The 24,649-nt window shown below is 35.0% G+C and overlaps 1 protein-coding gene across 1 annotated transcript in view; it reads left to right on the forward strand.

Annotated features, from left to right (window-relative positions):
- LOC150082851 (protein BANP-like) overlaps positions 1–24,649 on the forward strand; it is a 175,395-nt gene that overhangs the window by 125,343 nt on the left and 25,403 nt on the right. The window contains exon 10 of the mRNA XM_090378299.1: positions 17,527–17,767. Within this exon, the coding sequence (XP_090234425.1) occupies positions 17,527–17,767 (241 nt within the window). The remainder of the gene's footprint in view (positions 1–17,526; positions 17,768–24,649) is intronic.

Raw genomic sequence — 24,649 nt, forward strand, 5'->3', positions numbered from 1 at the left:
TTTTTCTCATAATTCATTTGATTTTCATTTTTTTCCCCTCTGGTTTTACGCTAGAGAAAAACTAATGATACAGTTGAATTCAGCACACAAAATACATATAAGAAACAATATATATAATCATAAATTTTTGTTTTTGTTATGTCGTGTCATTATTTATATACCAACACATTTTTTGTCTTTTTTTTTTTGGTCCTCTACTACTTTGCCAATAGTGTTTACATTTCATTTTTACAAAATGAAGTAATTAAAATATCTTTCAATATGTAAAACACCCAAGGCTGATGGAATCTATCCAGTTATATTAAAGGAAACAGCAAAAGAGGTAGCTATAATACTAAAAGTATCTTTGGATTTAGGGTAAGTTCCTAAAAATTATAGTTGCGTAAATTTACATACTCCTAATTTACAGAGGTATCAAAGGATGAAGTGGGTAACTACAAACCTGTAAGTTTGATTTCTGTGCCAGGAAAAATTGGATTCAGTACCTAAAGAAGTAATTTAATAGCTACACTCCTATCAAGCTAATCTTGATAGGAGTGGAGTTATAAAGCAGCCACAGCATGGGTTTGTTAAAGGAAGATCACGCCTGACAAACCTAATTAGCTACTATGAGATTTTCATGAAGAAACTGGATGCAGAAAATAATTTTAACATCATATACTTAGATTTCAGTGAAGCCTTTGGCAGTATTCCACACAGACGATTGTTGTATAAATTGGAACGGTGTGATTAGGGGTAAGTTACTAACTATGGATAAAGGGATGGTGGTAGTAGGAGACAAAGAGTAGTTATAAACAGACACTGCTTGTCATGGACTAGTTATGAGTGGGGTACCACAGGGGTTGGTTTTGGGTCCCTTATTGTTTTTAAGTGCATATTTTACCTATTATTCTTTCTTCCTATATATACTTATTTGTTAAGAAAGAATTTTGAATTAAAATATGTGATGGGTAGAGACAACTCATCATACAACTTAGCAGCTATTACAACTCATTGTACCAGCTGCTGCTGCTTCTCAGAGATTAAAAATTACTACTTTTGCTGTATTTCACCCTTAGTTGTTTTAATACTGGAAGTCGAAACACTTGTTAAATCAGCAGCTAAAGTAATTAGAGAAAATATTACAACAAATACCATTTTAATGAAATTTCACTATAAGAAAAATATTTCAACTCCTGGCTGACTTAATTTAATAATGCTTTGTAAATGTCAATCGAGCAAAATCAGCTGATGAAAAATTTCATAACAAATTATTTTCAAAGTCCACCTATGCTTAAAATATATCAGTTTAACCTAAATAAAAATTACAAATGATATTGTGAATAAGAAAGGCACCAGGATTGGATAGGATCTATCCAAATATTGTGAGCAAGGCATCAAAAGCAGTAAGCAAACCCTTAGACATAATTATGAGAGCATCTTTAGATTCAGAGGAAGTCCCTCTGGACTGAAGATGTGCAAATGTATCCCCAAAGGGTGATCAAACAGTGACATGAGTAATTACAGACCTGTTAGCTTAACTTCTGTTCCAGGGGAAAATAATGGAGTCACTGGTTAAAGAAGAAATGGAGGACCATCTAGACAAGAGTGCAGTTATACTTCAGTCACAGCATGAGTTTGTTAAGGGGAGACCTTGTCTGACCAATTTGATTGGATACTATGATCCAATAACAAAGGAACTGGATGCAAAAAATAATTCTGATGTCATATACTTGGATTGCTGGAAAGCTTTTGATACTTTTACACATAATAGACTGCTGTACAAATTGGAGCTGTGCAGCATTAAGGGCAAGTTACTGCTATGGATAAAGGGATGGTTGAGTAGGAGAAGACAGAGTTGTTATCAATAGACACTTCTTTTAATGGACTAATGTTTTCATTGATCTCTTCCCCAAGTGTTCGGTGCTGGTCCTGTTCTTGTTTTCTATATTTATTAATGATACTGATGAAGGTATATCAGGCTTAATAACTAATTTTGAAGATGATACAAAGGTGGGTTAATGACAGTAATGATGGAATGCTACTGCAACAAGATCTAGAAAAATTAGGCAGTTGGGCTCAGAAATGGCAATTGAGGTTTAACATTGACAAATGCAACATACTTTGTATGGGTAGCAGTAGTCCCAATTTTAATGTACCAACTGTGTTGTACTATACTTAGGGTAGTGATATACAAAAAAGTCCTAGGGGATTATTCTGCAGTCAGATATGAAGTTCTCTAGGCAATGCAGTCAGGACAGCCCATGGGGGTTTTATGTGTAATATACAGGAATTTTTCTAGCAGGAATAAGGAGTTGATTATTGTAAGTTGAGTTGATTCCATTGTATAAGGAAATGATCAGGTCACACCTTGAGAACTGCATACAGGTCTGGAGGCCTCATTTTAGGAAGGATATTGAGCTGCTAGAGCAGGTACAGAGAAGGGCAGTGAGATTGGTGAGGGGAACAAAGGGGTGCTTTTACCAAGAAAGGCTTCAGTTCTGCAAATTGCAGTGTCTGGAGACTAGGCGCTTGCTAGGTAATCTGATTGAGGTGTTTAAGGCCTTGCATGGATTGAGCAAGCTCAATGCTGATGGATTCTTTCTCTTGTTCAGACTACACACACACACGAGGGGACATAAATTCAAATTGAGGAAGGATGGTTGCAGAATAGATGTGCGGAATTTTGCATTTAGCCAATAGGTGGTTGATTGCTGAAACAAACTTCTCTCTGAAGTTGTGGAGGAAGTTGATAGCTTGAATAAATTCAAGGAAGAACTGGACAAACTATTGGAGAGAATGGATAAGGGAAATAGGATTTTCTATCTTTTTTTTTTGGCTGATACTTTATAAGCTTGTTTTCTTGCATCATTTGCCACCATTAAATGTATTCATGTAAATACAGATATGGAAGGTTTTAATTTAAAAAAATAAAATATTTTTATTTCTTTTTAACTAAATTGGATATTTTTAGGAGCAGAAGCATTCATGATACAGAATGCAACTTATGGCCATGAATCTGTACATATCACATCTGATAATTATGAAAGCAGTTGGCAATAACAGCTTCTAGACTATCAATTTTGCTGTAGAAAATGTGTGATTACTTATCTAGTAGGGGAGTCCCTTACTAGATTAGCAGTAATGCTATTCTTAACTTCTCTCCCCTTCTCAATTTCAAGTTACTGTGATCACACTGTCTACAAATAATAGTATGAGGTGAACTATGCAATATACATAGGCCTTTTATATATGGAAGTCTTTGTATGGGCCAGCATACCACACTAACATATCCAAACATAGGCAAGGCAAAAAATCATTTAAAAGACAGGGTGGAAGAATACAAGACTGCCTCAGCTGACTGACTCAAGATTGACTTCCATCTGGCTGAACTAGACAAACATTTGGAGTGACCAGATGGGTGAAATGGGAAGTTTTTTTTTTTTTTTTTTGGCTGATGCTCTATAAGCTTGCTTTCTTGCATCATATGCCTCAGCTAGTACTAATGCTAATATGTTCCCCAAAACTCTTCCCAATTATTTAGTGGTTAGTTTTAAGTAATCAGTGACTATTACCCAATTATTTTGAAATTGCAAACAAAAGAACCTCACCCATAGCCAACTGCATAAAATGGAAATTCTACAAGGCAAATTCAAATATGCTTGCTGATGCAATTTCCTTTGATGATCAAATCATCAAAAGCCAGCTTATTGATGATGTTACTGACCACATTATAACAGATAATAACAGCTGCAACCTGTGCTCTACCCCAAACCTCAGTTGGTCCTCTGAGACATGCCAATATGTGGTGGAACAATGCATGCCATTATATTAAAAGAGAACAAAATAAAGTATGGAATCTGTTTCACAAGTTCCCAACAACTGACAACCTGATTAGTTTTAAGAAACTTAAAGCTAAGGCACATTACGTGCAGAAACAGGCAAAAAAGGACTCTTTGATCCGACTTGCTTCCACTATTACAAAAAATACAAACAGCAGAAAAATTCTGGAACAAAATCAAAAACTGAATGGTAGGTAAATCCCTCTCAGCATCAACTCTCCTATTCTAAGTTGGAAAGGTAAAGATGTTTTCTCTCCAGTGCAAATTGCAAATACTCTAACAGAATGCTTTTCTCAAATCTCAGCCACATCAGCATATGATGATGTGGCTTTTAAACCTTTAAACAAGAAAAAGCTAAGGTAGAAAAGTATAAGCTGAATTTCAATGCAACAGCATCTCTTTCATACAACTGACCTTTTATGATACTTGAACTAGAGAGCTCCCTAAATAGGTCAGCAAATAGTGCACCAGGGCCTGATGGGATATACTATTACATGTTTAAACACCTAAACAAGAAAGCTCTGAATTCATTGCTGACATATTTCAACTGAATATTCTTAGAAGGCTACTACTGTCACTCTTGGCACCACTCAATAGTTTTAGCCTTTCCTAAACTTGGAAAGGATCATTCAGATTCATGAAACTGTTAGCCAGTATCTTTGACAGTTGCCTTGCTATTCAAGGCAAAATCCAACATATAGAATGCTTTTATCAGAAAAGAACACCTTGTCATGGCCTGCCTGGACATTGAAAAGCTTTTGATAACAACTGGTGCTATGGCATTCCTCAAAATCTCTGTATGTGACAGGACTCCGAGGTCAACTACCAGTAATCACATAGAGCTTTCTCCAAAACAGAACTTTTCAAGTGCGTTACTGCAATTCACTATCCTGAACAGTTTTCCAAGAAGAAGAGGTCCCACAGGGATTAGTTCTTAGTGCAATGCTCTTTGCAATTAGGCTAAACTTTGCAGTTTAGCCTAACTGCAAGAGAGTTGCACTTATTGCACTCTGTTGCAGTAAGAAGAGACGTTGAACACCTCTTTTTTCTGCAACTGAGACTATTTCAACTAATGTTGACACCTATCAATATGCTGATGACCTTACAATATACTGCCACTCACAAAATATATGCTCCATTGAGTGACAACTGCAGCTTTCAGTAAACAAAATAGAGTCGTGGGCACCTCACAATGACTATCATCTCTCTGCAACGAAATCAACTGTTATCCACTTTTGTGAAAACCGTCAACTCCATCCAGATCCTGAGTTAAGGTTAAGAATCCAACCAATACCACTTAGCAACAATATCCAGTTCTTGGGCCTAGTAATTGACACAACTTTCCTTCCAGAAGCATATTATGCAAATATGAACTCAGTGTATGAAAAAGATGAATTATATAATATTGGTGTAGATACACCATAGTTTACCCATAAATTTGAACTACGTCTGTAGTGTAAAAGGCATCGTTTTAATTGTATATCATATTGTGGGTGCCTTCACAACAAGATAGCTGGTATTGCACTACTTCAAATAAATAATGCTTCTCTAGTAGAGAAGACTACTTTTATTTATTTTCATTGGATACCGCCACCCAGATGATCATTTCGAAGCTAGTTGGCTTCATCATCAGTGAGTGGGCAGGTACCCTGGTAATGCAACATGCCATCACAGTTGCAAAGTTATTTCCACAATATGAGAGATGCCAAATGGTGTATAAATAATAATGTATTAGAAGATGAAATACACAAGGCATGGGTTTAGGTAATTATCTTATGGGTGTAGGTAGTTAACTATATAATATCAGTGTAGATACACCATAGTTTACCCATAAATATGGGATAAACTATGGTGTATCTACCAGGGCATCGAACCGAAACTGAATATAACCGTTATTTTTGCCGGAGTGAAAACTAAACCTGTACCGAAAAATTATAATTCTTGAACCTGAATCGAAACCGAAAACTGTTATTTATTCCGTTCTGATTGTCGGTTCACATACATGTTGGAGAATTCTCATTGCTGAAGAAATCGCCTTTCAAAACCTGCAAGAACCTTAAAGGGGCAAAGGGTTTTCCGAGCAGATGCGTTGTTGCGATAATAATGGTTGACTCTATGGGTGGCGTTTACGAGGGAAGAAAGAAAGAAAGAAGTTCAATCATTTATCCTACACGCCTCTCAGAGCCATCGAGAGCTGCTAATTGTATCCTTTCTCAGAGATGGAATATTTTCTTGGTAAAAATATTTTAAGAATCTCAACTTGGATTTTCCATGAAGTCTTTAGAACCCTCACCCTTCTCTTATTCCTTGGTTAGCTATGTTTGAGAAGTTCCTGATTACCTAGTTGGGGTAAGAAAATTTTTTCCCATGACCTGCTTCATCCATGCATAGAATAGCATCAATCAGTCTAACATTGCTCCCTTTAGAAGAAAGATCGCCCTGTGTTTAAGTATATTCAGTTGTCAGTTGATGCAGATTATTGCTTTTGAAAAGGTATGTATTATAAGGAAAAGAATAGGTGTAAAACTTTGTGATCTATGCGAGAAGGCGTGACTTCGTGGAAAGCCATAAGCAATAATTATTTATTGTTTACATGTAAAATCTGCGAATAACCAATTTTTAACCGTTTTTTTTTTTCCTGAAATCCTGCAGTTCGCAATATAGGATACAACCGATCACAAGATACAAATTGCCCTTTGTTTAATTTCATATTTTGCTAAGATGTAAATTAGTGAAGATATATAATTCAGTTACTATGTTTAAGTATGTTTTGTTTTATGGTGTTTCTGTTTAAAAACATGGTGGTCAAGGAATTCATCCGGGAGCAGTTTATCAATAAAAGCGGAAATGAGTATTTTATGCCAACAAATTTTTTAAGTTTCCCAATATTCATTCAATTTGTGATTCCTTCATGTTTTTTCAATATTAATTTGATACCTTGTTGGCGTTTTGCAACATATAATATCATTTTAAATTAAAAAAGATTTTTGTGAAATAGAAATAAGATTTTTGCTCGAATAACTTATACTGGAATTAAGTTAGAGTATCATTTCTGTTATGTAACGCTTTGAATTTTGAAAATATATATTGAATAACATATTTTTAGAAATTTAACTAAAATTAGGGATTCATAGCAACGGTTCCACGGGCATAATATAAACACTAGCAATCGACTTGGGTAATTAATGGCATTAAAAATGTAATACATTTTACTACATTTATGGTAATCGATCGTTCGGATATCTCAATGCATTATTCATTTAGTTGCAATGGAAAACACTATTAAGATTAAAAATATGAGTAACCTGATTATATCGAATTGTAGTAAGGTCGTCTAATGAACTGTATTCGATATTGTCTGACCGTACTTCGTGGAATGATATTTAAGCAAGTAATGAATTGGTTGATTTTGTTCAATCTATTTTTAATGATCTTCCACTGGTTACAGCATAAGTTTTTTTATGTTAATTCATTTAGCATTTCCTGCTGTATTTTTACTCTTCATCGCTATTTTCTATATTTTTTCGATCATAATCTGTGCTTTTTACTGACAAGACCAAAGAACTCCATATTAACGTGAACCATATGGGATAATAATAGCAGGGTATTGATGTAGATGTATATACAAAAGAACTTTTGTTACCTGTGTATTTTTTCGTATTAGTATAATTTGCATCAGATATAGATATGGATATAAGTTAAATTGTTTTGACGGACACTGTTCATCGTTCCATGAAGTTTTCAGTTTTTTTATAAATTGGATTTTTAAGATGAAGTGTCGATCTGTAAATCTATTATATAAAGTGTGTGTATATACGTTCGTCTTAAATTCAAACCAGAAGTTTCACGACTTTCAAACTTGTCCTTTATCAGACAAATAACCTCGTAACCCATTTATCTTCAAATTAGAGGTATTATTTAAATAATGTTCTTGCATTTTATTGCACAATTTATGAATTTAAAGTTAATGCTTCTTTACTAAGCATTTTACCTTTAAAATCAGTCTATCAGCAATTCAATCCGATTGCAAAAAGCATAGTGGATTAGAAAATACAACGTTTTACTAGTACAGTCCATTCCGGTTATTTGGGACACATCGGGACTAGTGCATTTTGGCCCGATTAAGTGGCTGCCCCAATTATCCGAAGTTTCACTTAAATAGTTAAAAATACAATGTACTCCTCCTTTTTTTATAGTTGGTTCACTGTACAATCAAATCACGTTACGACGAACTCAACGTAGTAAAGTACCGTTCACTATACGATGTGCAGTAAGCGCCGGTCATTGTGATCACGTTTGTGAATTGAATTTTAATTCTATTAAACAGCGATTCTAATTAGCGAAAATAGGAAGAATATTATCCACAGGCTATAAAAGCAAAGATATATTAAGCACAAATTTACCCTTTATTACCTTACCAATTAAAAAATTAAATGATACGTGAAAATCAGAAGAATATACATGGTAATCGGAATAATTAATATGTACTGTAATATGTACATACTAACTAGTTGACATTTCTGTTTAGTGACATTTTTTTTTTGAGTGGTGGGTTAAAATTTAAAACAGTAAAAAGATAGCAATCAATAACAAAGAACACGGCACACACAAATTGCAAGTAACATGATACGCGCAAGTGAAAACGGAGTAACGAGTTACAAAGCTTTAAAAATAGGAATGAAGAGAAGATCTGAAAATTAATTTTTTTTATATGATTGAAGATTTCATGGAAGTGTAAAACACATTTCACCATAATAACTTACAGAATTCCAGCTGTCGGTATTATCGCAAATTCAGTAAGATCGAGTTTACTGTCCGTTTATCATAGATTTCACTAACAGAAAAGCCCAATAAGCAGGTGACTGCTAATTGTTTTTATTGTTTTATGGTTGTGACCCAGAATTTCGACCGAACTACGTGGTACTGTTGGAGACAATCGCAGGGTAATCTCTAGTGCTGCAGTCTCCTGCCCCGATTAAACGGCATTTTGTCCCAATTAAGCAAAGTAAACCCTGGCTATTTTCTCGATTGGTTTCTGTTTTTTAAGATTTGCCCCAAATAAACGGCTGGCCCGATTAATCGGTGGCCCAAATAACCGGAATGCACTGTACTATAACTTAAGAATTTTATATCGCATCATGCTTATTTTAACATTTTTTACTAAACTGTTAGAATTATTTCGACTCATTTCTAGTCTTTTAATATTAATTTTATTTATTCATTTATTTATCATTTTAAAATTATAATATAATTTCTATTCCTTACGTTATAGTATGGGACGAGATAGAGTAAATCCATGTAGAGAATTCTTCGTATTCGAAAAGCTGGATAATAAAAGCAAATGCAAAGTGTGCAACTTTATCATGGTTGGAGATCATGCCGCCAATTTAGAGAGGCACTTGAAACGGCATCCTAAAGAAGAATTCGATATGGTACAAAAGAAGAGGATGAAGAAGATGGAAGAAATTGATATAAAAGTTCAAAATAAACCTCAGCAGACTATAAAAAAATTCGTTACGTCAGAGTATCTTAAAGTAAAATTAGATAAGCAAACGATTGTTGACGCTTGTGTAGAGCTCATTACTATTAACGGCTGCGCATTTGAGTTAATGGAATTCTCAGGATTCCAAAAAATTATTAATCCTATTATTGCAGCAATTGGTAAAAATTTTTCGATCAATGCAGGGAATATTAAACCGATTTTGCCGGAGATGTCCTCTAAGATTGTCTCACTAATGCGGACTGAAATGGGAAAGAGAATGATTTCATTAAAAGTAGATATTGCCACTAGATTAAGCCGATCAGTCCTTGGAATAAATGCTCAATTTGTAAAACAGGGTAAAATACACCTTTTTACTTTAAGTATGAAAGAACTGAAAGAAAGACATACAGGAATGTATATAAAAAATGTAGTTCACCAAGTTTTAGAAAAAAATCAGCTTGGAGAAAATATCAAACATGATTAATTTTGTTAATTTGCTAGGCAACGATGATGAATGCGATATTGAAGCTACCAGCGAAAAAGATTACCTTGATGAAATCTCTTTCTTTGAGGAAAACAGCCTTTCCTTTAGAATTGTTGGAATAAAGTGTGCAGCACATGTACTTCAATTGGCAATCCAAGACGCAGTTAAGAACGCTGAATTAGGAAAATTTTTTTAGTGATTGTTGGGAACTTGTCCGAAAACTACGAATTCCAAATTTAGCCTCCAAATTATACAAAAGCATTTTAAAGAAACCTGTATTGGATTGTACAACAAGATGGAACAGCACATATGTAATGCTGGAGACACTGTTAGAGTACAAACATTTTTGTAATGAATTATCTCAGAATGATTTGAATCACTATTTTTCTTATGATCAGTGGGCTAAAGTTGAATGTATTTTGGAAGCTTTAAAACCTTTGAAGGAAGTTACCTTGAAATTACAAACAGAACAGCTAACTCTAAGTTATTTTTATGGTATTTGGGTGGAAACTAAACATAAATTGAAAAATATAACAAATCCATGTGTTTCCGTTTTAATAGAAAATTTGCATGTAAGATAAAAATTAATAATGGAAAATGAGAGCATCATAAGCGCAGTTTATCTCGATCCACGATATCAAATATTATTGGATTGTCAACAAAAGGCAAAGGCTGTGCAGCATTTAAAGATTGTTTGGGAAATGGTGGAAAATTTAAAATGTGAAAAAACAAGACAAAATATTAGAAAGTCGGGAGAAGAGGTAATTTCAGAAGAATTTGATGACATGGAAAATTTTCTCAAAGAAAAGGAGAAAGATATTAGAGAGCGTTCTAATTCAGCCGATATTGATATTGAAAAGATTTTGTCTTGTTTCGAAGGGGCGAAAAGAGTAGAAAGAAAAAAAGGTGTTTTGGAATTTTGGGAAGAAAACCGTTGTAAATATTCACAGCTCTATGAAATAGCTATAGTTATTTTAGGGACTCCAGCCACGCAAGTTAGTGTAGAGAGGGCATTTTCAGGATTACAGTTTAACTTGTGAAATAACAGGGATAGCCTGAGTGAAACCAAGCTGGAAGATATTCTGCTAATAAGAAGCAATTATGGTTGCCTGTAGTAATGACCTGTAACTCATGTTTTAAAAATTAATTTTGTCACTTATTTTAACGTTGATTATTCAGCAGTTTGTGACAAAATATTGGAACTGTTTTATAATGTACATAAAGTTTTGTTGCATAATATAAGTATAAAAGATATATGTTGGTGTAATTATTAAAAACCAGTACATCGCGAAAAAATTCATCTATTATTTTAAAAGTGTACCTAAATAACAATTCAATTTTACTCAAGTGGAAATGGAGAAAGTTTTACTAATTATGTGTAACAGTGACTTGCAACTAACTAAAATAAATGCTTAATATTTACATTTAAATAATTGATCTTGTATTTTGATTATTATTTCTTTAATATCACAAGTTTTATTTTATAATTAAATTGAATTTTAATTTAATGTAATTAAAAAAGGTATACATAATAAAAAATTTTCAGAAGGATTATAATATTTTATGCTCGGAGCGAAAAAAACCAGTTCGAACTGGTTAAGTGGTGGCTGAAGGAGCAAAACCGGAACTGAACCGAAATTTTGCGTTTTTATTGAACCGGAGCGAAAACCAGAACGAAAAAAATTACAGTTCGCTGCCCTGGTATCTACACTGATATTATATACTTAATTACCTAAACCCATAAGAAAAAGATGAATATACTTAAAGTTATTTCTTGTATGACACGGGGAGCTGATCATTTCACACTGCTACACTTATATCGAACCTTAATAAGATCCCATTTAGAATACAGAGCCCCAGTTTATGATTCTGCATGTAAGTCCACATTGGCTTGGCTCAGTCCAGTCCAGCATAGTGCTCTCAGGTTTGCCTTAGATGCTTTTAAGATGTCCCCTAGTGCAAAGCTTGTATATAGATGCCAATGAACTTCCCCTACATCTTAGGAGAAAAGTATTGTTTCTTAACTATGCAGCCAAATTATGTAGCCTCCCTCCTCATCACATCTGGCCATATCTCTTTGAACCTCACTGGGTAAACATATATAGAAATAAACCTAATGAAACAAATCTGCCGGTATCCGCTTACAAGAGCTAACACTACACTGGAATATCAGTCTTGGAAATATCTCTCAAGCCGCAAATGCAGTACAACAACCATGGGAATGTATATACCTCTTTGTGATAACTACTTTTGTTAGTGGGAAAACACTCCCTATTGAACCAGTCTTAGACAGTTACATGCAGTTCACGCCCTGGCCAATGCATAGACACTTTGTACATGCACAGACAACTCAAAAACAGATCTAACCTTAATGATCTTTGAAATTCACAAGTCATAATGTATACAGACTCTTTAAATGTAGTGTTTGCCCTACAGAAAAAATCACAAAATTTCCATCCGCTTCTGACAGATCAGATCTTAGTTATGTCACCTCAGTGAAAATAAACTGGGTGTTGAGTTTTACTGGATACTCAGCCAGGTAGGAATACTGGGAAATGAGCATGCAGACAAAGCACCAAAACACCCCGCTTGCTTTGATTCCATCCCAGTTCTTTATTCTGATTACAAACCAATCATGCAATGGATATGTACTAATATGTAGTCTGAAATATGGCATACCCAGACAGGTAACAAGCTTCTTGAAATAAATCAGAATCCACAGCCGTGCAGATCCAGTTTCTGATTGAATGGGCATGAAGAGGTTATGCTTGCGAGAGTGCAAATTGGCTACATGCTTCTAACACACCTCTTTTTACTTCTAGAAGAGGATCCCCCTCTTTGCTTACACTGCAGTTCCCTGCTTGCCATTAAGCATATTCTGATTGAGTGTGCACATTACCATTCGACTAGAATTGCATGTCTCGGATTGCTGCTTAACTTACGAAAACCTCTACAGTTAACTCATATACTTGGAGATGATGTAATTTATGAGATTTTTACTTATCTAAAAACAATAAAAACAGGTACAGTTTGGCTATAGTAGCCCACGTGCCAATAAACCCCACTCCAACAACAACAACACTGTTGGCAGATGCAACAATGACCTGATCCAGGTAGTCAGGATCTTAAACCCAACACATCACTGTACCAGAAAAAGTGGTTGGTTGCCCTTAATTTAAAATTAGGCCAACTATCTTCAACTGTAAATTGCCACAAAGGATATACATTTGTCCTGCAACATCTTCAGCTCTAAATCATAGCAATTTTCCTTGTCTTGAAGACTAATTGTTGAGAAAGACTTGCATTTTTATGCTGCCAAACATATTATTTTAGCTGTCATCAGGGGTGAGGAGCAGCTAGCTCAGTTGTCACTGGCTTAGATATTGTGCGGGGATGCCTGGATCTTGAGAACTTTATAAAAGAGGAATGGAGAGGGAAGCAGTCCCCTGCTAGCTCTTAATGCCTCTGGCTGCAACATGCATATGCTGACATGTGCTCTGTGGTTATGTTTATTTTTGGAGCCTTTATACATATCCACAACCTGAGTTTTTGCTTAAGAAGACAGACCGACTAATCTTCAAACCTGTCATATATTTATTTTGTTTTATCATCGCCCACTATAATCTATACTCTTCAATTATTTTATTATATGTTAATATATTTCTAATTTTTAATTTTTTTTTTGTTCTGTGCAGTTGGTGGCTATAAGATTTCTCAATATTGTTCTCTTTATTAGAAATGAGTTGAAAAAATGCTTATGTTTAAATTATATATTTGTGCAGATTTCTTTGATTGTTTATAATGGTTACTAATATTCGTCTGGGCTATGTTACTGCAAACAGACACCAAGAATAATCCAGAAGTGAATGTTTTTAGGGTTCAGAAATAGGGGGTAGGATAATAAATTATACTTGTTTGTTATCATCCCACCAGTAGTTATGATGCCACCACTCTCAAAATGAAACTTTTAAACTTAAACTGTGTGTATGGACTACAGAAGGTAAATATACATATACAGTCGGACCTCTATATAACAAAATCGATCATTCCCTTGAAAAAATTCATTATACAGAAATTTCGTTATAAATAAATTTGACCTTTTCAACAATAAAAAATGCTGTAAATTCAGAAATATAGTATAAGATGGGAAAAAAGTTGGAATGAATAAATTTTCTAACATTTTAAAACAATTTATTAATACATACATATTAAGAAATGACTACTTACATGATGCCCACAATTTATTAGGACACTTAAGAATTATGTAGTAAAATATTTGTTTTTTTTTGTTGTATGCTTGATTCTACTGTACACCATTCATAAAAATGTTCGCATTTGTTTAAACTTTAAACACTCAGATATATTTTCTGCTACATTTTCTTCCCACTGAAGGCTTCGATGCAAAGTTTCAAATACTGCCAACATTTGTTTGGAAAGTTTAATATCATCATTCTTCTCTTTCTTGGTGATTTCTCTCTCTCTCTCTCTCTCTCTCTCTCTCTCTCTCTCTCTCTCTCTCTCTCAGGGTAGCTTGGGAATTTTTTTTGGCTGGTACAGCATAAGCCTCAGGCTTCCTTGCACCATATGGCTAATAATATTGCCCTCATTTTCATCCAATTCATTGTCGATATTTTCACTAGTTCTTTAAATACGCTCCAAAATGTTGGACTCACTCAGATATTCAGCTACTATGACATCATTATCAACTCCTAAAAATTCGTCAGGAACAATTTCTCCACTGATCAAACCTCGCTTGGAACTCTTCCCAAGATTGATCAATGTCTTCTAGTAGTTCATCCCTCTCATCTCTGTTAATTAGCATTTTAGCAAGCTTTTTGCGAAACAATTCTTAATCTTTGTTTCCGCCACATCTTTACTCCACATTTTTGCCAACTCCGATATGCACATCCACAAATCTATAATTGATGTCCCTGCCAGTAGTGGCAGGGACATCAAATTTTAAAGCAATTTCTTGTTTTTTTAACCCTGTGATCTACGCTATTAAGCACTTCCACTTTTTCACACTACGCTCAAGGATTTTCTCTTAGACACTGTAAGGTTACTTGCACAGCAGTTAAAACAAAGCTGAAATTAGGGATCACTTGTAGTTACCATGTAAACAGAGACAAGTGAAATTTAGTGAAAGTGTGGATGACTCATTTCTTCTAAACAACAGATGAATTTCAGAGATAAAGGAAAATCACTTTCTTCTAATTCTCTAATAGGATGCTTACAGTAGAAAATAGGTTGACCAGAGCCAGTTCCTGCATCGAGAATATGCCTTAATCTTTGCCAATGACTGTGGACAGCTGACCAGTGGGACTTCTCAGCATAGTAGTGTATAAGTTGTATAGATTTTACTTCTTTTTAGCCATTGCTGACCCACTGTTGGGCCTCTCCCAAACTTTTCCATCTTTTTCTATCCCACACGATGGTTGGCCGGTTTCCTCCTGCAGGGTTTTACAGGCACCATTAAATTGTAAAATGTTTTAGCTCTTTATTCTTGGAATTAAAGCCTTTAGCTATTAAAAGCTAAAGGGATGAATGCTTAATCCTTTTAGTTCTTAATTCATGCTTTCTACAGCATCAGCTTTATTGCCTAAAGGCCAGAGGTGCAAACAATGCATACCTGGGTCCCTGGAAATCAGTTCATTATATGGAAATTTTCTTTGTTATACAGAAACTATTTTCAATGTAATGACCAAGGGGAAATCAAAAAAGTTTGCTACATAGAAAATTTCGCTATATGGAAGTTTGTTAAAGAGAGGTCCGACTGTATATAAATATAAACACAAATAAATATACATGGCACGAAGATAACTAACTAACTAACTAAATTTAGACTTCAGTTATAGCTCAGACACAGCATGGTTTTGTTAAGGGGAAGTCTTGCCTGACCAACTTGATTGGATACTATGATGCAGTCACAAAAGAACTGGATGCAGGGAATAACTTTGATATTATATACTTAGATCTTAGAAAGGCTTTTGATACTGTTGCACATGGAAGACTGCTACACAAATTGGAGCAGTGTGACATTGGAGGCAAATTGCTGCTATGGATAAAGGGGTGGTTGAGGGGGAGAAGACAGAGAGTGGTAATCAATGGACACTGCTCATCGTGGACTGATGTTATTAGTGGAGTCCCTCAGGGCTCAGTGTTGGGTCCATTATTGTTTTCTGTATTTATAAATGATATTGATGATGGTATATCGAGCTTAATGTCCAAGTTTGCAGACGATACAAAGGTTGGCAGGGTTGTCAAGGACACTACTGACACTATGCTGCTGCAACAGGATCTGGAAAGGTTGAGCAGATGGGCTGAGAGGTGACAAATGAAGTTTAACATTGACAAATGTAAAGTACTACACATGGGAAACAGCAACCCCAGAGCAACGTATCAACTCTGTGGTACAACACTGACAGTGGTAGAGAATGAAAGGGACTTGGGGGTGGTTGTGCAGGCAGATATGAAGTTCTCTGAGCAGTGCAGACGGGCTGCAAGAGTAGCTCATGGAGTATTGTCAATGATATACAGGAATTTTTCCAGCAGGGATAAGGAGGTGATTATTCCATTGTATAAGGCGATGGTCAGGCCACACCTAGAGTACTGTATACAGGTCTGGAGGCCTCATTTCAAGAAGGATGTAGAGCTGCTGGAACGAGTACAGAGAAGGGCAACAAGATTAGTGAATGGAACAAAGGGGTGCTCTTATGAAGAAAGGCTTAAGTTTTGCAAATTACAGTGTCTGGAGACTAGGCACCAGCGAGGTGATCTGATAGAGGTGTATAAAGCCTTGAATGGTTTAAGCATGCTCAATGCTGATGGGATTCTTCCTCTAGCTCAGAAAAATCACCTGAGAGGGCATAAATTCAAATTGAGGAAAGACAGATGTAGGATAGACGTGCGAAAATTTGCCTTTAGCCAGCGGGTGGTTGGTTGGTGGAACAGACTTCCATCCCTTGTGGTGGAGGTTGATAGCCTAAATAAGTTTAAGGCTCAGCTGGACAGGTATTTTGAACAAACAGAGGGGTGAAGTGGAAGTGGTTTTTTTTTTTTTTTTTTTTTTTGGCTGATGCTGCATAAGCTTGCTTTCTTGCATCAAATGCCTCTACTAATGCTAATGCTAACTACCGTACCCTAATGGGAGGATAATAGACAAGTACCTTATAAACTAAAAAGTGTCAGGTTACTAAGTTGTAGGGCAAACTAATACTGAGGACCAGCATTACTTATAAATGAAGACTAAACTTAAGTGTTAAATACGTGAAACCTTTCCATGATGACAAAATGAAAGCACTTAATAGTAAAAGAACATTACATTTGAGAACAGTTACTGAAATTTAATGTTCACAATTGGAGAGAAAACACTTAGAAAGCACACTTATATAAGTTCTGTTTCTGAATTTGGACTATATAAAATATTCATATCATCACTTACTGAGTAAGATATAAAAAAGTTATCAACAATAGTGCTAAATATATCAAAATATCAGTATCAAAAAGATAAGAAAAACTGACTGTTAAAAAATTTGATTCTTTTTATTTTAAAGCTATTTACACTTATGATACTTTACTCATATGATTAAAAGTATATAATTTTTTTACTTTATGAGTAATCATTATAAACAAAGGATAATTATATATATTAAATTGATTTCTGTTTCCATTGTTATTTATTAATTCAATTAGTAAGTTTACAAATGTCTATTAATATTTTTATCACATATTTTTCTTAGATTAACACCAACTACTTACTTTCAACTAGTAACGGAGGATCAGGATTCCCAGCCTTCCTCTCCAGTCACCAGTCTCAGTGGTCACTCTCATAAAGAACTGCACATTCCAGTGTCTGAGACAGGAGAACTGAATATTGATCCTGATATAGGTCTAAATCATTCAATACCAGTAGCCATTCACAGCATTGGTGAGGGATCCTCACTATCACTTCCATTGCAAAATCTAACAGGAGAGCCACAGGTAACTAATCTTGTCTGGAATGGTATTACTATAATATATTGAACTGTTTTTTTTGTAAATATGAATAATTCTAGGATTTTCATAAAGGATACATACTTTGTATTCTGGTGTATATGCCAACCTTTAACATGCACTAAAAAATCATATAAAATTTTACGTCAACTTTTCACTGAATGGGAAATCCCAAACTTGAATTAAAGGTACCTGCTTAGGGTTAAGAAGACATGAATTAATACCATAATATTTACAATTTATTACCGTATTTCCCCATGTATAAGATGCACATTTTTTCGAAAAATTTGGGATCTAAAAACTGGGTGCATCTTATACAGTGGTTGTAGATTTTTTTTACTTGCATTTCCCGCTTTTTCGCACTTGTTGTCTTTGCGCTCATTGTTTTGCACTTGTTACCGGTATATTAGGTTATGCTTTGCCACATTCTGCCCAGAAATGGCTCAGAAAAGATTTTCGTACAGTGCTGAATTCAAGTTAAAAGTGATCCAGTTTGTAAAAGTGAATGGAAATCGTGCTGCTGAATGTAAGTTTGGTCCTCCTCCAACTTAGAAAACAATCCGAGACTGGCTACGGGAAGAAGAAGGCCATGAGAGGCAAGTCAGCAAAATGGCCTGGTTTAGAGAGGGAATTAAAGATATAGATTGAGGAGCAAAGGGCAATTGGAATTTCTGTGTCCACAAAGATGGTTCAGCATGAGGCAAGAAGAATTGCTGATGAAAAAGAAGTTACTGATTTCAAAGGAGAACACAATTGGTGCTTCAGGTTCATGAAACGGAATGGACTAAGCATGCGTACACGCACCAGACTTGCCCAAAAGATGCCTGAAAGCTATGAGCAGAAGGTCCTTGAATTTCATCGTTTTGTCATTCAATGTCGGAAGACACATCAGTTTGAGTTGGGACAGATTGAAAATATGGACAAAGTCCCCCTTCAATTTGATGTCCCAAGTAACAGAACTGTTGATAAGAAGGGGGTGAAAACTGTAACTGTGAAGACAAATGGACATGAAAAGAGCCATTATACAGTTGTTCTAGCTTGTTGTGCCTACGGAACCAAGCTGCCTCCTATGCTGATTTTCAAACGCAAAAGAAGACATTCCTCGAGGAGTGATTGTCCACATTCATGACAAGGGTTGGATGGATCGGGATGGGATGAAGATCTGGCTTGAAAAAGTTTGGAGCAGGAGACAGGAGACCAGGTGGGCTCTTACGCAAACCTGCCCTATTGGTGCTTGATCAGTTCAGGGCACACATAAAAAATATAAAGAAGATTGCTGCAGAGCAAAAAAACAAAACTTGCCGTCATACCTGGAGGCTTGACATCCCAGCTCCAACCACTTGATGTCAGCATTAACAAACCCTTCAAAGCTGACATGAGAGACAAATGGAACCAATGGATAAAGTCTTCTGGAGGCAATTTGACACCAGCAGGAAGAGTGAAGAAACCAACTATAGGAGAAGTTTGTACCTGGGTGAAAAGATCCTGGGATTATATCAAGATTGAGATCGTTGTCAAGTCATTTAAGAAGTGTGGCATTTCAAATGCCATAGATGGAACTGAGGACAAGGCAATATATGAAGACAGTGATTCGTCATCAGACACAGATGAGGACAAACTAATGGATGGGAGTTTTGACAGTGATGAGTTGTATGAATTTTATGATGAATAAAACTTGAGTTCAATAACTTTGTAATACTTTTTTTTTTTTTTTTTCAAATTTCAGGCCCCAAAATTAAGGTGCGTCTTATACGTGGGGAAATACGATATATATACGAGATGTGGCAATAAAGTTCCCAGACTAGTGAAAAAGACTGCAAGAGTTAAGGAGCTCAGAAATAGTTCTATTTTTATTCAAAGTGGTCACCACTTGATTGAATCCATTTATTACACCATTTTAAAAGTTTCTAAAAAGATTCACTGAAGGCATCCAGAGAGATGGTGTTCAGTTTTGATGGTTACATTTTTCTTAATGTCCTCAACACCCTCAAATCTCTCTCCTTTAACGGTAGTTTTCACCTTGGGAAAGAGGAAGAACTCCATTAGTGCTATTTCGGGAGAGTAGGGTAGATGGTTGATCTGTATGATACCGTGTTTCATTAGAAATGTCTTCACAAGTGTGGAATGGGCAGGGCATTGTTGTGCAACAAGAACAACTGCCTTTCTCTTGAAATTGTGGCCTGACCCAGGAAATATAGTTCAATAGTCTTTGAAGCACCTGTATGTAGAATGCAGCATTGCTTTCTCCCCCTTCAGGTACAAATTCCTTGTGAATTTGTACCTGAAAAGGGTACAAATTAAATTCCCTGTTTGTCAAAAAACATGATCAGCATCATCGTGATCCTAGACTTCTGTAAACTAAACTTTTTGGGCCTTGGTGATGATTTGGAAGTCTGCCATATGCTCTGATGCTTCATCTATGGGTCATACAGAAACACCCGACAATCATCTCCAGTGACCAATACAGTCAAGGAAATTAGGATTGTCTTAACAAATGTGGATGAAATCTTTACATGATGACACTCCTCATTGCTTCTACTCATCCACAAGGCTGTGTACCACAAATTTTGCACAGACTTTTCTTTTCCTTAAATCTTCAGGCAGAATTTGACAAATCATCTCCTTACTCATATCAACCCATCAGCCATATCAGATTGATATCATATGAGGGCGAAACGACAATCTCTTGCCACAATTTCCTGAACTTTTGCAACTCTGTCCTCATTTTGAGAGGTTGAGGGATGCCCACTTCTTTGGTCATTGTGAACATCCTTACGTCTGTCTTTGAATCACGTATACGATTCATACACACTGGTGCGACTTAATGTTTCATCACCACAGACAGTTTTTAACATTTCATACATTTCTGTAGCAGATTTTCCCATTTTAAAGCAATATTTCGTATTTGTTTGTTGCTCCATTGCAAAATCATGACATGGAACATTAATACTACCAATGAAACTGGTTGTCACTTGCTACCTGTCAACCTACTGAACACAGTCTCTGTACAACCATCTGTTGGAAGAATTTGAACTACACTTCCACTTCCGTTTATTTTCAGACTCGTCAAACATGATTGCAACAACACTAGTCTGGGAAGTGTATTTCCACACCTCATATATTTTTTAAACAAGTCAACATTGCCATCGACCTTTTAAAAGCCAAAAATTTATTTACTTCTCCATCAGATTTTTAAAAAGTTCATAGAATTTTATAGGATTTATGTTTTTAGGTTTATATTTTGAGTTCTTGAAAAGTAAACTTTTGAGATTGTCAGATTTTTATCTCTAACATGCTTCTGTATTGAGGCAATTTTTATAGAGAAATGATTTCACAGCATAATACTAAACAGGCATCAAAGAATGACTTTCAAGAGAAGTCAGAGTGAAACAGTAAATGGAAAAACAAAATTATGGTTAAAATGACCCACACGTACACAACTAATAATGAGTTAATGGTAGTGTCGGACATTTCCAGTGTTAGTTTCAATGACTAATAAATTAGATTATTCTATTGCTCAGGACAATTTCTCATAGTAGAATTGTTTAAATTTTCAGCCGACTAATCCAAAGGTCGCGGGTTCGATTCCCGCCTCGGGCTTGGATCAAAGTACTGCAAAAACCTTGGGAGGTGCAATATGGCCACAGAAGCCGATGCGCCAACAACTACCAAATCAAAAAAAAAAAAAAAAAGCCAACTAATCCATCAACTTTAATGAAGTTGTTATGAATATAAAATGTCAAATTAAATATAAAAAGGATAACTGAAAAAAAAAAAAAAAAAAAAAGGAAGGATAAAACATTTCTGTTACTGGATTTCTAAGTATATCTAATACAGTTGAACCTCCCAAATCTGGCAAACTCGGAACCAGATCCTTGCTGGTTCTTGGAATTTTTTCAGGTTTCAGGTGATCATATTATAGACATTAAAAAAAATACTGCATTTCTATACTGAAACTTAATATACTGTACATAGCAGTACACAAATGCAACTTTTTTTTAAGGAAGATAATGCATGTTACATGGAAAAGCATAGTAAATTTGCACAACACATATTTTACAGTACAATTAAAATAAAATTAATTATTCCCCTATCAAAATATACATGTTTTGAAGGGAAAATAATTATCACTTGTCCATACACAGTGACAGAAATGTGCCTTTACCTTTCATTAGTACAATAAAACTTTTTGCCTTTCTCCTTCTAAATTACTGTCTATAGGATATTTTGCTACCAGAAATAAATTAATTAAAAAAATGCAAAAAGTTGTATACAGTAACTTCATGAAATCCCAATATCAGGCATTTGTGGCAATACACTCTTTACCTGTATATGCATTTTGAATTACTACAGTCCTCTGAGAAACTTAATTTCCTTGGAGGCAATAAAAAAAAGTTGCTGTGTTCGTATTGTTTAAAAACAAAAATCAAAACTTTTATTAACATTCACTAAACAGCAAACCTGGTTAGCAAATTGTTACCTTGGTGTAATGCAGTGGTGTCCAAAGTGGCGTGCACGAGATGATCCATGGGGTGATTTGGTAAGCAAAGCGAGCAATGCAATCCTTCCATTTGGATCAGCGTACCTATGTAAGGTGACTTTCTCTGCAATGACTATTATTTAAACCATGTTTAAAAATAAACTTAACTCGGAATATTAATAATAATTAGATATAATGCATCTTTGGGTAGCTGTGTCCCCAAAATATGAAACCAAGATACACAGCAATAATGAAAAATATTCAAGCACATTGTTCCCGCTAAAACATACTGTTGATTTGATTTATACCACTTTGTACTTTGATTTCATTTTATTTTGTATCGAATTAGATCGTGATATTTTCAAATTATACGCGATTTTATATATGTGATTCTAGATATAATGCATACCATGTAAATTATTTATAAATAAAACAAATAGTATACCATTACATTTACTACACTTGTTACTTTAATGATTTCATATCATTTTGTGCTTGAACTTCAGTTTAATTTTGTTTTTGTTTTTTTTTATTTGTGATCTTTTATATGTGATTTTAGATATAATGCCTTCCATGTAAATGATTTATAAATAAATAAAATATTAAACTTATATATTTAATTTTTTATTCCGGGCTGCGCACTAGTCCTTTTAAGTAAAATAAGGGTGCACAACCAAAAAAGGTTTGGAGATCACTGGTGTAATGCTTCATGTACAAACTGAAACTCAGAAATTGAATAATCTATTGCTTATTATCACTGAATCACTAAGCTTGTTCATAAATAGCAAATAAACAATTCCATGACCTGACAAATTTCTTAATGCCATTGGAGCACAGTGAAAACTTTTTATGGCTCTGAAGTAAAATTGTGCACTTGATGGTACGCTTTGGTGAATGACCAGTCCAAAAATTAAAATTGCTGATTCTTCAATGGTTTTTCTAGATTCATCCATTTTTTGACTATGTTTAGGAAAATGGGAAAATCAATCTTGTTAATACTGGAAAATTTCAATTTATGCACAATATACTATAAGAGCAGACTTTAATTAGCATTAGCATTAGTAGAGGCTTATGTAGCATCAGTCAAAAAAAAAAAAAACCCCATTTCACACATTCATTCCTTCTAAACATTTGTCCAGTTCCTCTTTGAATTTATTTAAGCTATCACTTCCACAATGACAGATGGACGTTTGTTCCAGCAATCAACAACCCGCTGGCTAAAGGCAAATTTCCGTACACATCTATTCTATAACTGTCTTTCCTCGATTTGAATTTATGCCCCCTCAGGTTTGTAATCTGAGCAAGAGGAAGAATCCCATCAGAATCGAGCCTGCACAACCCGTTCAAGGCCTTATACACCTCAATCAGATCACCTTGCAGGTGCCTAGTCTCCAGATGCTTCAATTTGCAGAACATAAGCTTTTCTTGGTAAGACCACCCCTTCGTTCCCCTCACCAATCTTGTTGTCCTTCTCTGTACTCATTCAAGCAACTCTACATCCTTCCCAAAATGAGGCCTCCAGACCTGTTGCCTTAAACAAAGGGATAATCACCTCCTTTTTCCTACTAGCAAAATTCCTGTATTAGATAATTGTTATTATTTATACATAATAATAACAAGAATTTTCTTAAAATTTTCAAAACTGAAACTACTTCTTCTATCAGAAAACATGTTTCATGAGAAGGAATATTCTGTATTCTTCAACTGAGGTAACTGGAGCATACTTAAAATATTATGCATTTGTGCGATCCCCACCAATTTCAACAGAATAGCCTTCAGTAACCTTGGCTATTTTTCTTCTCTATTCTTGATTAGAAGAAAGTCTCACATTTTTCATAAATAGCATGACTTATCACCTGGAACATAATTTCAATCACAATATCAGTTAACTACTTGCAAAGATTTCACCAAGGTCTCATCTCTTTTCTAGAGTAATATGATGACATTTGCTAAGTTTGAAAAATGAGCAAATAAACAAATGAGAAATGATTGCAGTTGATTCCTTCTTTTATAATGCATATTGGAGATCTTCTTTTCACTCTCTACATTCAAATTTTTACAACGCCTTGTCAAACTTTTTAACAAAATTTTATCAAATTTTTTGTATAGTAAAATGCAGTAGAGATCCATGTCTTCCACTTATTGAGAATGGTTTGAGGAGGTACTGCAGCTCCTGGAGTGTCTGAAGACATGATGGAACAGTTTCACAAAAATCTTGTTATTGGACTTGTTATAGGATTTTGATGAATCTTGATGCTAAGAAAGCTCCAGATCCTGATGGTATTTCTCCACTTGTTCTCAAAACCTGTGCTCCTGAACTTACTCCTATTCTTTGCCGCCTTTTTTCACTTTCTTATTCCAAAGGTGTTTTTCCTTCTGCTTGGAAATTT

Source organism: Mastigoproctus giganteus, chromosome 7, assembly GCF_048544385.1.
Source record: "Mastigoproctus giganteus isolate SK-2022 chromosome 7, ASM4854438v1, whole genome shotgun sequence".
Classification (NCBI taxonomy): domain Eukaryota; kingdom Metazoa; phylum Arthropoda; class Arachnida; order Uropygi; family Thelyphonidae; genus Mastigoproctus; species Mastigoproctus giganteus.